The following is a 15,298-nucleotide window of genomic DNA, read 5'->3' as shown; positions in this document are numbered from 1 at the left end:
GAAAGTTCAGAAGGTAAGAAGTGCTTCTTGCCAAGACTAAACTCTGACAAGTATTTGAAAATAAAGTTTAATTATGAACTGGTGTTTTGGGGCCGGCCTAAATTAGTATAGTTGGAGTCTTGATATAAACAATAAGATATAAAGGTTAAAATCTTATGTGAGAACTGGATTCTACCTGCTTTACAATCTACTACAGTTGTGGAATATTTTTCCCTCTCACCATCCATCCCCAACCCCCGTATTTCACTCCTAGTTTCTGTTTGAGTGAAATGCTATCTAAAATTTAGTTTCTATAATAACTGGAGATCGGGCAAATCCACAGAGCACAAAAATAAATGCATATGCCATCTCTATAAGCTTCCCCTGCTAAAATAAACCCATCTTCTTTGAACCGGGTTTTATATATGGTAAAATGCATTCAACTATTTGTGGATTACTGCCTAAATATGTTGATTATTTCCAGGGAGGTAAATTTATTGGTAGTAATAAGATAATTCACTTTCTTATATTTGAAATTTTTTAAACTCAGGAATGAAAGAGTACAAAGAAATCTCATTTCTCACCGCTTTTCTTAAAAATTTCCTGAGCACTTACTATGGTGTATGAGACAGTACATTGGGCACCATAAAAAGGAAACATGAACCTTGGCCAGTGTCACTGCCAGTACAGGAACTAGACACACTTTTAAACACCCCAACTGTGATAACGGTGATAGAAAAACCCATCAAGATTATGGAAGCCAGAGTGAGAGAAATTAAAGGAAAATAAACTAAAAACAACTCTACTACCATGGTACCCAAAAGAATTGAAAACAAATATTTAAGCCAATACTCGTACCATACCTGAATATTCACAGCAGCACTACCCACACTAGCCAAAAGGTGGAAATAAAAAATAAATGCATAAATAAAAAAACAAAAGGTGGAAATAGCCAAATGCTCATCAACTGAAGAATGGGTAAAATTATTATAGTCACATGATGGAATATTATTCATTCATAGAAAAGAATGAAATTCTGATAAGTGTTTCAGTGTGAATGAACCTTGGACACATTATGCTAACTGAATGAAGCCAGACACAAAGATTGCATAGTGTATGGTTCCACTTACCTAAAAAGGAGAATCCACAGACACAGAGAGTAGATTTATGGTTGTGGGGGACAAGGGGTCAATGAGAAATGGATAGGGGCTTTCCTTTTGAGATGATGAAGATGTCTCGGAACTTAGAGAGAGGTAGGCAGCACAGTGAATACGTAAGTGCCATTAAATGACTAGTGGTTCATTTTATGTTAAGTGAATTTTGCCCCTTTTTTGGTTTGTTTTTGTTTTGTTTTGTTTTGTTTGAACTTGGGACCTTGTGCTTGCAAGGCAGACAGCAGGACCACTGAGCTAAATTCCCAGCCCATTTTTAAAGAAAGATTCATTATGCCGAGTGTAGGTAGAGAAATCTTCATCAGCAGAGTCACACAACAAAGGTTAGGTATAAGGGCTTATGGGAAGCAGGAAGCTCACTGGTAAAATACTACCAACTGCAAAAGGGACTTTTGTTCCTGAAATGACAAATGATTCTTCTTCCTGAGTGTAGAGGATGGGTAGTAACTGCCCACTGTTAATTGATCCATTGTGCCTGTTCTGAAAGTCCTGGTTGATTGGCTTTTGAAGGACTTGTTTCTCTTTTCCAGATCTGTGCGTTTCAGGTGGTACCAGGGCTTTTACCCTGCTGGCTCTCAGCCTGTGACCTGGGCCATTGACAACGTCTACATTGGCCCCCAGTGTGAAGAGATGTGTAACGGGCATGGGAGCTGCATCAATGGAACCAGGTGTATTTGTGATCCTGGCTACTCAGGGCCGACCTGCAAAATAAGCACCAAAAACCCAGACTTTCTCAAGGATGATTTTGAAGGTAATAAACTCTGTGTAGCTTTGTGAAAGAATTTATATGGTAAGCCAAGCGTGGTGGCACATGCTTGTAATCCCAGCACTTGGGAGGCTGAGGCAGCAGAATCCCTATGAGTTTGAGACCAGCCTGGGCTACATAGTGAGTTCCAGGTCAGTCTCAACTACATAGTGAGACCCTGTCTCAAAAAAACAACACAAAACAAAAAAGAATTTATATGGTAAACACAATTTGTGACAGAGAAATAATCAAGTTCTACCTAATATTTAATCATTATCATTGCAGTTGTATACACCCATGAATTCATTTAGCTCAGAATGTTGATAAGGCTCCATTTCTGAAACCGGTCAGTGAGAGAAAGTAAGATCTTAACTGAGAAAAATCTACAGCTGTTTTGACCATTTTTATGCCACAAGTAAAGTCTGATTAATGATAATTTTTTTTAAAAAAATCTGTCTACAGGGCTAATTTTCTTGTGTGAAAGAAACAAGTCTTCAGAAATCTAAGTTCCTGTCATTGCTTTTTCCACCAACTCAAATAGCCTCTCGGCCCTTTCTGCACCTTAGTCTCACCCTCAGATTCCAGCATCATTATATCTGAAGATGATGTTACAATGTAGAAAAATGCATGTGATATAAATGATTGGAAAAAATGCACTTAAATTATAGATCCACTCTGTTCAAATGGGGAATCATAGGAGAAAGTCACATATAATAGCTACCCATATTATAGCTGATAAAATTTTTTCCTTGTTTTTCCCAAGTTTTCTATAAAACTATACATATGGTCTAATAATACATTTTAAAATTGGATCTAGGTACAGACATGCAATGAAACATTATTTTACCACAAAAAGTCGTGGAATGCTGACACACGCTGTAATATAGACAAACGTTGAAAACATTATGCTAAGTGAAAGAAGCCAGACACAAAGGCTGCATAGCTTATATTCCATTTATATGAAATATCAAAAATTTACAAATTCATAGAGACGGCAGCAAGATTAGTGGTTGCCAGGGCCTGGGAATGGGGGAGGAATATGAGAAAGGATTGGTTAACATGTAAAGGTTTGGGGGGGTGATAAAAAGCTTGAACTCATTAGCGGTGACAGTTGCACAACATGGTGAATGCAGCAGAGGCCACTGAATCCTTCACTTTGAAATGATAAATATGATAAATTTCTCATGTTTCATGTATTTTACCGGAATGAAAAAAATTAAATATTTTTTTTCCTTTTTGGTATGGGGGATCAAACTCGTGCTTGCGAGGCAAGTGAGCTAAATCCCCAGCCTGAAAAATTAAATGCAAGATGAATATCTGAATAGATTTCAGAGCTAGCTTTGAAAGACACTATTTAATAAGAACTTTTAAATTCCGTCTATAAAACAATGTTTTAAAAATATTTTGTCATTCCTGCCTGATACCATCCTCACACTAAAGAGGATGGTGGAAATTATCAAGCAAAGACCCCTCCTTCGTACTCTGTGGACCCTTTAGGTCACACTAGTCAAAGTTAAACAATGCAAACAAGCTAATATGTTCAGGAGGCCTCACACCCTAACATATGCTTTAATACTTGTGACTTTGTGTTTTAAAACTACACAATGCGTTTACCACATTCCGTTTAAAAATATATCATGGCTATACTGGAGGTCGTTGGTAAGCCCCACTTTCCACTGTTTCAGGGCAGCTAGAGTCGGACAGGTTCTTGCTAATGAGTGGAGGGAAACCATCCCGGAAGTGTGGAATCCTCTCCAGCGGGAACAACCTCTTTTTCAACGAAGAGGGCTTGCGCGTGCTGATGACCCGAGACCTGGACTTGTCACGTGCCAGGTAATGGCCGAAAAGCCACGCTGTACAGTTGTATACATGATCAGGTCTGAAAGAAGTAGTGAGATCCCAAGGACAAGCCCTTTGTTAAAGATGCTGGACTTCTGTCCGGTCACAGCCTCTATTAAGACACCGTTCTGGTCATTTCCAGTCCCAGACTAAGAGACTTGTTCAACAGCCACATCAGAAATCTAACATAGCTAAACAGACAGAGCAAATACGGATAACTTTATAAGCTTGAAACTGGGAAATTACAATGTTTGATGAATTTCAGTAAAATAATATTGCATCTCCTTTATCCACCTTCTCCACTGCAATTTCTTTAGTACTTGGATGGTGCAGAAATTACATACATTACACCATGTTTAGTAAAAAGCTTCGTTGACATGCTGTACATCCTCAAATTATTCGCAATGAATTTTATCTTCATTAGCAGTTTTAGTCAAGAACATTGGGAGTGCAGCCTTCTTCCACCATCTTTCCAGTAATTCACTCACGTGTTCTAAGAAGTCATTTTCCAAGCCGGGCATGGTGGCGCATGTCTGTAATCCCAGCACTCAGGAGGCTGAGGCAGGAGGATCGCTGTGAGTTCGAGACCAGCCTGAGCTATATAGCGAGTTCCAGGTCAGTCTCAACTACATAGTGAGACCCTGTCTCAAAAAAAAAACAAAAAAAAACAGAAGTCATTTTCCAAATGGAGCACAGTCACTCAGAAACAACTACATTAAACTGGCTCAGAAGATTATGTTCTGTCAAGATGTGCATCCCTTAATCATCTGATGAACCAAAACTTAACAGGGGAAATAAGACAAAATATGCATAAATTGGAACCCTGACCTATTTTTGCAGTGGAACAAAGAAATCATGCCTTGAGTTTTTGAAATATTTCAGAGTATCTTAAAATATAGTTGAGCATACTTATCTCCTCTTTCTCCTAATTTCTTTATTAATGGATTATACACTTTATATTTCATAGAAAATAGGGTTCTGTGAGATAATTTTATACCTATAGGAAGCAAGATTGCATCTTTATCCCATTTTAGTATATATATACACTTTAATTTGATATTATATATTTCAGATTTTCACTAACAGCTGAGTTCCCTAATTTAGAAGTTATTAGATTTTTCCAAAGAATTTTGATACAGTTCTCAAAAATGTAATATCACGAAGCACTAGCATTATATGTTTTCATTACTCCAATGTTAAAAGCTCCACTATATAGCTCATCTGTGTTGCATGCTGTGAAGGATTTGCATATATTGACCTCAGAATGCTCCATGTAAGATCCTGATTTTTTTCAGGGTCATAGAACTAAATAAATAGGTGATGGGAGAAACCATGAGGAATTAATGGCTTTATATTTGTTACTGATAACATTTATTATAAGTCTCATTATGTTTCCTGTGCTGAGCATGCATGCATTATTCAGTATGTGTGTTGGGCTCCGTGTGAAATTTATTCTGCGTTACCAGCTAGCACAGTGTCCAGACCAGGCACCAACAGCATGGCTGCCAGAGATAACGTGTGAGCTGGTTTTCACTGGCACCCCAGCTGCTCGCTGCCACTCTGCCCACCTCCCTGCCAGCTAGGAAAGCTACCACTGGCTGCTCGCCACAGCCCTCGGTGGCCAGCATCATCCATCCCCAGACACTGCAACAGTGAGAGGCTGGCACAGCCCTCTGCCACCAACAACCCACACTCTCACTTCCCTGCCCCTGGCACAAAAGACAGAAAAGAGGCCCAGGCTTGATGTACCTCTTCCAAGAGATGCCTGGCCTTTGCAAAGATGGGCTGCAGCGGCTGAATGTAAATGTCCCTCCTTAAGCAGTGACACAAGACTTGTAAACTGTGGGTGAAACCGGAGAGTGGGTGATTCTGCTGATAATGTGGCCTAATCTGCATTAATTACATTCTTCCAGTTTCATATATAAGGACTAGGATCCAGTTTATCTTGAGTAGATAATAATGCACACTCCCAAACTTGAACAGCCTTTCGATCTCTCTCCCATCGTCTTACAAGGTAGCCAAAAGGTGCACCGAGTGTTCACTTTCCTCAGACTTCTCTGAGGAGAGATTGGAGACACAAATATGGGCACAGAATTGCCATTTTTCACACTTCACATTTAATTAACTCCCTTTCCCATTAAAAAGGAAAGTTGGGCTTTGAAGTAATTGCTTTGGACATTCATTAAATCGTCATATTCATTAAAACCATTTATTCGCCATATTACCCTGGGTACTTGTTTGTTAACAATGTGGATTTCTCATTGAAGTGAGTTTCCTAATGTCAGATTCGTGCAGTTCTTCATGAGACTGGGATGTGGTAAAGGTGTACCAGACCCCAGGAGCCAGCCCGTGCTCCTGCAGTATTCGCTCAACGGCGGCCTCTCCTGGAGTCTCCTTCAAGAGTTCCTTTTCAGCAACTCCAGCAACGTGGGCAGGTACATTGCCCTGGAGATACCCTTGAAAGCCCATTCTGGCTCTACTCGCCTGCGCTGGTGGCAGCCATCTGAAAATGGCCACTTCTACAGCCCCTGGGTTATTGACCAGGTCAGTCCTTTCAGGATTCATCGTTTTCCTTTTGTCACTTGAGCGGGATGTGGCCTAAGAGTGTTTAGCCCAACCCCCTTGCTCAGTAGAGTAAGGCCAAGATGGAGAGTTGAGTGACTTAGCCAAGGGGACACAGCTAGATTAGATGTGACATTTAGATTCCTTTCATTCTCTATTCCCTCAGTTGCCTAAGCTCTAAAGATAAATGGCACAATAGAAGGCCTAGGTCCTACTCATAGAAGATGCTGCCATATGGATAGAGGGACTTTATCAAGCGTGATACAAGGTTATAATTCTCTGAAAAGGGAAATGTGCAAATTAGTATCAGTTCCACGTGCAGTCTTTCTCAAATCCTCTTTCCTAGCCTTTGAAGAAAAAATAAATAAATCTCCCCAACATCTTTATGGATTGCTCTAAAGAATCTTCATGCATAATAAAATATATATCAAATAGAACTCAAAGACCCTGCTCACAAACAGTGGCACTTTTGCAAAGAACTGGAACTGAGATGCCTCAGGGTATAACTGTCCTTAAACAGGAATTTTACACAGAAAATAATCATGTGTAAGCCAAATTTTGCTTTTCCAGCTTGGGTACATGTAGCGTCCAAAGGCACGATTTGGCCCAGGAAGGCTGTGAATGGTTTTGTCAGTCCTTTGATTTGTTTTATGTAGCTTCTTGCCAGATGGGCAAGCAGACCACATTAAACAAGAACATTCTGAAAGGCCGATAACATTATGCTAGCTGCGTAGTGCCATTCTAAGCAGGCTGATGGATAAAAACAAACAAACAAACAAAAAAGATTGCACTTTCCCATATCTTAAATCCAAGTAGAGAATTTGGGCTTTTTTAAAATACATTTCAGATTCTTATTGGAGGAAATATTTCTGGAAATACAGTCCTGGAAGATGATTTCACAACCCTGGATAGCAGGAAATGGCTGCTCCACCCAGGAGGCACCAAGATGCCGGTGTGTGGCTCTACGGGAGATGCCCTGGTCTTCATCGAAAAGGCCAGCACCCGCTATGTGGTCACTACAGACATCGCGGTGAATGAGGACTCCTTCCTGCAGATAGACTTCGCAGCCTCCTGCTCTGTCACAGACTCCTGCTATGGTAAGGGTTCCATGTCCAGCGGGGCAGACATGTGAAGGGCACCTGTGCCTCTGTCCCAAGACTCTTCAGAGCCTCTGAGTCCATAAGATACACAAGAACATCTTGAGTTTTTGAAATAGTCTAAAAATATTGACGTTTTCTTGAAAACATTGTGTGTAAATATATACTTGAAGATACTGTGTGTCACTGGGTTTTAGACTTTTGCTTTTCATTATATCAGAATTATTTTTTAAGCCTATGAACACAAAGACTCTTCTAATGTAATAATTTAAATAATAATTTGCAGATCCAGTTTTGTTTTAGTATCAGACTTGCAGAGTAAGGCTATACCTTGGTATTTTTCTACTCAAGGACTCTCGTCATGTGGAAAATGGGAGGAATGAGATTAATACGTACGCCTGTGTACTTATGGATTTTACATCACAGATTTAAATTATTCCCATCATTGTTCCTTTCCATAGCTCCAGAAGTCATGAAATTTTATTGTTCCTACTTGCCTTACACTTTCCACCATCATGAGTTATCCTGGACCACCCTCATTTTGATCAATTTGTATGTTCTAGGTTCCGTTTGGTGTGTGTGTGTGTGTGTGTGTGTGTGTGTGTGTGTACATCCATGTGTACAGCACACACAAGGCCATCTCAGAAGAAATAGAAAGGGACATCACTGTACACTTGGACCCTTCCTCTGAATTTACAAACCTGTTGAGATTTTTAGGGCCTCCTAGTTTTCACCATCCTATATTATGCTCCTTCTTAGAGTCTCACACTAAAATGTTCACAGGTCTTGTTCTGTTTTAGAATCTGGGAGGCTGAAATTGAGCAAACTGGTTATTTCCAAGTTTCTGTAGAATCCAGATTTTTCATATGTCCATTATTTTTAACTTGATGGACATATCTTATGAGGAAACCCAGATGCACTTTTTCTACCTCAGATGCACTCAGTCAACACTAGACTAATCAGTGAGGGTAGAATTTGGAAAAAGATGGACAAGTAGAAGGTGCACACACTCTATCCTACATTTTCTTTAAAAAGATACCTCACAAAGCTAGAGTCTAGGAAGAGATTGATCCAGTGTTCTGGAGAGTTGCACTGGTACAAAATGCAATGAGATTTCTAAGGTGAGAGGTGACCAGTGGTTGGCTAACCCCAGGAATTAGAGAACATTTCACAAAGGGGATAAGCCTCAAGTAGATGTTGATGGTTGGAGTGGCCTTTAAGGGTGGGTGGAGAAGGGAGAACTCCTAAACTGGACTGACAGCATAAGTAAAAATGCAGTAAAGGAAATTCTCCTAGCCTGTGGGGAACTGTGATCAGACCAGCCCAAAAAAGGCAATATTTATACCTAACAAAGGAGAGCAGAGAATGTTGATCTTGAAAAGAAAAAGAAGCTGGGAGTGGTGGCGCTGGCCTGTAACCCCAGTACTCGGGAGGCTGAGACAGGAGGATCACTGTGAGTTCGAGACCATCCTGGGCTACATAGTGAGTTCCAGGTCAGTCTCAACTACGTAGTGAGACCCTGTCTCAAAAAACCAAAAAGAAAAAAAAAGAAAAAGAAAAGAGACTTTAAATCCCTTAACTCCTTTGCCCTCTTGAACATAGGATGTTAGTGAGAGCAAGAGAAGGGAATCATCTCTGGATCAACCAGAAGCAGCAGCCACAGAACTGAAATTCTGTCTTTAGAATGAGTCCAGTCCTATGCTTCCTACCGCAGACAAATCCAACCTTGTGAGTCAGGTCCAAAGGAAGCATTAAATGAAAAAGGGAGGTGGCTAAGTAAAGTTGACGACAAACTGTGAAGGACCTCGGGGTGGGGGGCAGGCAGAGGGATTATGCCCATGACTAGGGGATTACAAAGACAGAGAGTTTACGTGATTAGGGAATTTTGTTTCGAAGCCAATTAAGATACTGTAGTGGGAAAGAATCTTAGTAAATGAGGCACAGTTTGGTCTCTACAGGCAGAGATGAGACTCACACTGTGTGTCATGAAAAGAGATGGAATGGAGAAAACTTACACAAGATGATGTAGACAGAGAAGTCCCAGGTCTCAGGATCAACTAACAGGTTAAACACAGAGGATGAAGGAGAAAAAAAAAAAGCAAATTTCTGAAATAACTTCTAAATTTTGAGTCCATAAATATAGGGCAAAAACATTACCACTAATAAAATCTGTTGGTCAAGAAAAGGTTTTGTGCTTGTGAGAAAAAATGATGAGTTGAAGTGAACAGGGTTCTAGGTGAAGATAACCTTTGGGGGGCTGTGACTCATGACAACATGGAGAGCACCTGGCATGACGCCGAGCTCAGAAAACGTGTTAAATGAAGAAAATCAATTTTGAGATATAAAACTGGTGGGAGTTTGGGCACAGAGATAAGAGTTGGAAGTGTTAATAGTGTTTGTGTAGAATAGGAAGCCAGAAACGGCGTCTAAAAGAACAGCTAAAACTGGGCTATTCAGCAAAGGAATCAGAGTGAAAGCAAGACAGCAGGCACAGAATAATGTCGCCAAGTAAAAGTGAGCTTCCAGAATCAGAGGACAAGCACCGTGAAGCCTGAGGCCAGGCCCTTCTGTCACCTGGAGAGCTCAGCCCGGCACTTGGGAGGCTGCAGGGCTCCGGGCGCCTTGGCCAGGCAGGACCCAGGCAGATCAGCAGCAGTGCCTTTGCTCCAGGCGCCCAGGCACCCGGTGATGTCACAGCTGAACACCACAGCCTACAGAAAACAGTTTCAGAAGAGATGTAGGGCCGGGTAGTTTAGGAAACATTGAGAAGTGAAGAGGGTGAGAGAAATGTAAGGTGGGAGGCATAGGTTGAATATTTCAGAAGGAAAAAAAAGGGAACAAAAATATTTTCCCATAGACACACAACCTGACAGCCAGCATTGGCAGAATTGTGTGGCCTTCAGCTCCCTCTCTGTACCTGTCTGAATTCCCAGTATATTCCTCTCCACAGCAGAGCAACCTTGCAAAGAGAGCAAAAAGATCTTATAATTTCCTGTACCAGCAGCAAAACTGCCATTATTGGTCCGAATTCCTATAGGATAGTAAAAGTTCAAGAAGATTGTTCAATTTTTTAAAAATTTATTTAAAAAGTGACCATGAAAATAGTATCATTACTATGTTTTCTGGACATTAGCCATTAAATAAATACATATGCATTAATTTATAAGTATAATTATATTACTCAAATAACATGTTTATATATTATCATTGTTATTAAATCATAAGTATATACTATAACTACTAATTATAGCCATTCATATACCATAACTGTTTAGAAGCAATAATTTTCCTCTGTTGGTACCAAAAGTTTCTCATTAGAAAAAATGATTCAGGAGATTCTACTTTGTGTTTCACTTGATCATATACCTTTAAAAAAATATATTGCAATAGGAAATTTTAAAATAAGATGCAATAATGTGCAGAAAGAAAAATAAAACTAGGAAATATTTCAACATAGGAAAAAAATAAGGAAAAAGTCAAAGTGACATTTGACTGAAGCCAGAACATAGAAACATAGTCAGTAACTCTGGTTCCCGGGTCTGCAGACGTGCTTATATCCAGACCGCTGCTTCCTGTTTCAGCTATCGAACTGGAATACTCTGTGGATCTTGGCCTGTCATGGCACCCACTGGTGAGGGACTGCCTGCCCACCAATGTTGAATGCAGCCGCTACCATCTACAGCGGATCCTGGTGTCAGATACTTTCAACAAGTGGACCAGAATCACTCTGCCACTCCCTCCTTACACCAGGTATGAATACTTCTATGTGGTGAACCAGGTGTGATCCAATTTGGTATGTCAGATTTGAGCACAGCAGGTTTAAATGAGACACACAGCTACTTGTTCATGGTATTGAAGTGTATGAATGATTAAACCCATCTTTATAAGAAACATGATGACATTAACCTGTGTTTTCTCAAAATCCAGGCCTTTACTGATTTTTAACTTTATTCTTAAAGAATAGACTATTCAAGAAAACAGTGGCTACATCACCCAGCTTCTCTAACTTCCTTTAGAAATGTCCAGAACAAATCACATAAAATAGGCCCATCAGATACAAAACAGATTTGAGTGGCATCTGCTCTCTGCCAGTCACACTACTGTAAATATGGTGAGTGTTGCCATATAAATGAATGTAGCAGGTCCAGGGATTTAGCTCAGTGGTTCCAACGTCTGCCTTGCAAACACAAGGTCCCGAGTTCGATCCCTAGAACCAAAAAGAAAAGAAAAACAATAAGTAAATGTTGCAAATCAATGTGTATTAACATGGGTGTCTGTTTTTTAAATTTTATTTGAACAGAACATTATCCTGAGAATTACCACTTGGAGCATTCTCTTCTATGAAAAACAGTTGTAAATGTTTCCTCCCTGGTGTCCATGGGTAATGATCCTGGCTTGAGGATGTTGTCTGCTTAATGCTAGTAAATGAGTTGAATCTAAATTATCTGTGCCATTTATACCCCTGTTTGAGAGGAGAGAGAATTAATTTCACCTCGTGGAATGGTGTTGTTATATGACTCTCTCTCTAATGTAGTGTGCTCATCATAGGAAAGCTTTAAAATCTTGGTAGAAACTCCTTTTCCCTCCAAGAAAATGAGGATCAGTTGCTGCCTTTAAGAAGGACGCTAGGAGCCCAACACAGCATGTGGAACAAGAATTATGGTTTGCACTCACTATTGTTCTGCAGCCTCCCTACAAATGAAGAATGAATAAATCTTCCTTGCAAATGACTATAAAATTCAACCATTCATCTAGGACATAACTTTTCTTGGGCTTATCATAAATGGGATGGTTTCAGTTACTAACAGCCTAGGGCTGCTTTACAATTGCTGGCTCAGAGGTACGAGACTTTATTAACTGTCAGCAGAGTTGCCAAGTTTAAATGAGATACGTGAGATTTCGTTGCTCATTAAAGGTATTGCCATACATGAATTATTAAGGCGATCTTAATAAGTAAAATAGAAAAAACTCCATTAAGGCAGCAATCTTTTAAGTCTTTATGAATTCTATGAATTATTACCCAGCTACTTGGCGGCATTTTGCAAATAAGCGACATTGTAAGATTTACTCCAGCTAGTCATTATACCCTTGAGTCTTGTACTCAAGAAAAGTAATTATATCTCATCTTTTAATCTGTCTTTTAATTGTCTCTTGCACGTACCCACAAGAATTTTGACCCCTTCAAGTGATATTTGAAAAATCTGATGAACATTTATTTCCTCCCGGTACCTCCTGTTACCATATTGATAATATGAAGTTTGTTTACTATATTACCCTCAAGGCTCCTGTTGAACAGTGGTCTTAAAGGTGACACTGCCTGATAAGAAAGCCCTTTGGGAAACTCAGAGAGCAATCTGCATGGGAGGAGCCCCAGCCAGACCCACCACTTAGCTCATGCTGCCATATGCCAGAGATCCTTACGACAGCACCCGGTCTCAGAGCACCTTGTCTCAGACACAAGCTCACATGGCTGCGCTGTATCTGCCCCTAACCCACTTGGCATTAACTTGGCATTTCCTTGTGTTACGGTAAGCTTATGGCCTCCATGTCTGGAAAAGTACTGACATGTTAACGTTTATGTGAGCAGGCCACAGTCGAGGATTTCAGTTTGTCGCTCTCTGCTACAAACAAACGTGGAGCTGACAACTCAAGAGATGTGGGCTAAGCAGGGGTCGGGGGTGACCATCGTCGTGTGACAGGGGCAGCGATGTCCACTTGTTCCGATATTGCTGACACGGGGGTGGTGAGAGTGAACTGAACTTGGTTGTCCAAATATTAGCGTCAGACTACTCGCCAAGCTGAGATGTGCAGTCGTCTGGGAGCCACTGTGCGTTCGTGGAGTCATTCACGAAACAAACATGTTTGAACTGTGTTTTTTTCCTTGAGTTTATTGATACTTTTTAGGGATACAGTACAGTCACATTCATCATTGGGATTCTGTACCTTTACATGACAGGTCTTGGTTCTCATTTTTTCCCCTTACTCCTGCCCTCCCTTCACCCCCTCCTCCCTTCCCTATTTACAAAAACTTTATTTCCATTCTTTCATTTTCTCAGATTTTTTTCTTTTCCTTTATTTCCTTTCCCCTACCTTTCCCACTTTCCCCATACCTCTAGCCCTTTTCTTCCTATCACACGGTCAACTATATCATTAGGATCTTATGTACCATTATAGTTTTTTGCTTGAACTGTTTACGTGCTAGGCCTAAGTGGAGGCTGAACTTATCCTCGCCTTAGGGAGCTTTTGGTTCAGTGAGAGAACAAGTACATGGTACGGTAGGATTTGTTACCCTAAAGTCGTTTGACTCGGCCAGGGAATGCTTTCTTGAGAAAAGACTGATTCAGGTAAAATATGCAGGATGAACAGCTGTTAACAAGGTAAAAAGTACAAGTAAAATGTTCCGGATGAGGATGATAGCCCATAGTGAGAGGAAGTAGGCGTGTTTGTTACTGGACGTGTGGGTCAGAGAGAGGGAGAGAGAAATGAGATGTGAGATGGTGTCAGGCCACGAAGAGAAGGCTGGATTAAAGATCGGAGGACATCTTCCAGTTATAGGGAAAGCCTATTAAAGTGTTCAGAAATAGGGATGCAGGACCAGATTTGCACTGAGAAACGTTTGTTCTAACTGGAGAACTAACCAGAAATGATAGAAGTAGATATAAAGAGGCTGCTAACGAGGTAGAAACAATTGTAGTTCTCAGTGTAACCAAGGTCCTGGCGGTGAACGTGAAGAGAACTGGACAGAGTCCAGTGACATGGAGACAGTAGGGTTGGCTGAGCTTGAGAGTGACCAGGGGGGAGGCTGAGGGAAAGCGGGTATTGGACACAACTTGCTGATTTCTGAGCTGCAAAACCAGATGGATGCTGGTGCTTGCCCCTGGGAAGTGAAAACTGAGACTACACACAAGATACATTACACTGTGCTCCAGGCATTACTGCGTTAAAACCTAAATAATCAGTGCAGGTAAATGTGTTATCTTTATTGCTTGGTGAAGTTTAAGCTTTCTAAAAAAAAATAAGATCTACAAAAACAAAAAGAAAAAGCACTGTAGTATAGAGGAGGGCTCCGCCTTGTCATCCCTGTGAGCTCTGCAGCCACTCTTTCCATGGCCCCTTTCAGGTTCCTCACCTGACAAGTGAAGGTCGTTTTCTCTGTAGAAAAATCGAATAATAGAGCATGGAAATGTTGATGCATTGTAAAGATCGATACAAATATAAATCTTTTTTATCTCCAAGTTAACCACATAATCATACTCGTCAACTGCAGCACAAGTTTGTTATCAGACTTTAACTTTAAAGTCTTCCTAAGTCCAGCTTTGCATAGCAAGCGTGAGCCCATGTTGATGGAACTGCACTGTCTAACTTTGTGTCCTGGACGTGGTTACCACCTGTTGGAGGAAAATGAGAAGAAATAAACCTGAGAAGCGACTTAAAAATAAGCTATGCTCTGTGTAATCTAGAGCTGCATCTAGGAATAGGCTAAAAATGCTCTAAGAGTTAGAAAGGGTCTCGTGGGAGAGATGGGCCCTGGCCTTGATATATGGCTAGAAATTAAACGGATACAGGTAAATCCAGGGAACCAGGTGAACAAGGCAGGGACCTGTGGACATGAGCCTGGGGGGCGGTGCCTAAAAGTGGCAGGGAGCTCATATCTGCAATGCTGTTGATGAGAACAGTTGGGTTAATTTACGGCAAACACTGGGGTAAAACAGAGGAGTTTCAGACTTGTAGGAAAACTGAACTGTAGTATATTTTAAGCTCAAAGTATTCTTTCAAGAGAAAAAGTCATAGACTGGGGATTTAGCTCAGTGGTTCCATTGCCTGCTTCACAAGCACAAAGTTCCAAGTTCAATCCCTGGTACCAAAAAAAAAAAAAGTTGTTTGACTCGAGAAAATGGTGGCAA

The 15,298-nt window shown here is 40.6% G+C and overlaps 1 protein-coding gene across 1 annotated transcript in view; it reads left to right on the top strand.

Moving 5' to 3' along the window:
- Positions 1-15,298, top strand: part of Reln (reelin) — a 295,852-nt gene that overhangs the window by 243,231 nt on the left and 37,323 nt on the right. The window contains exons 42-46 of the mRNA XM_033755897.1: positions 1,682-1,902; positions 3,582-3,729; positions 6,021-6,279; positions 7,145-7,394; positions 10,976-11,144. Of these exons, the coding sequence (XP_033611788.1) occupies positions 1,682-1,902; positions 3,582-3,729; positions 6,021-6,279; positions 7,145-7,394; positions 10,976-11,144 (1,047 nt within the window). The remainder of the gene's footprint in view (positions 1-1,681; positions 1,903-3,581; positions 3,730-6,020; positions 6,280-7,144; positions 7,395-10,975; positions 11,145-15,298) is intronic.

This window comes from Fukomys damarensis, unplaced genomic scaffold, assembly GCF_012274545.1.
Source record: "Fukomys damarensis isolate Sample0158 unplaced genomic scaffold, DMR_v1.0_HiC HiC_scaffold_4, whole genome shotgun sequence".
NCBI lineage: Eukaryota > Metazoa > Chordata > Mammalia > Rodentia > Bathyergidae > Fukomys > Fukomys damarensis.
This window is presented reverse-complemented; position numbering and strand designations above follow the sequence as displayed.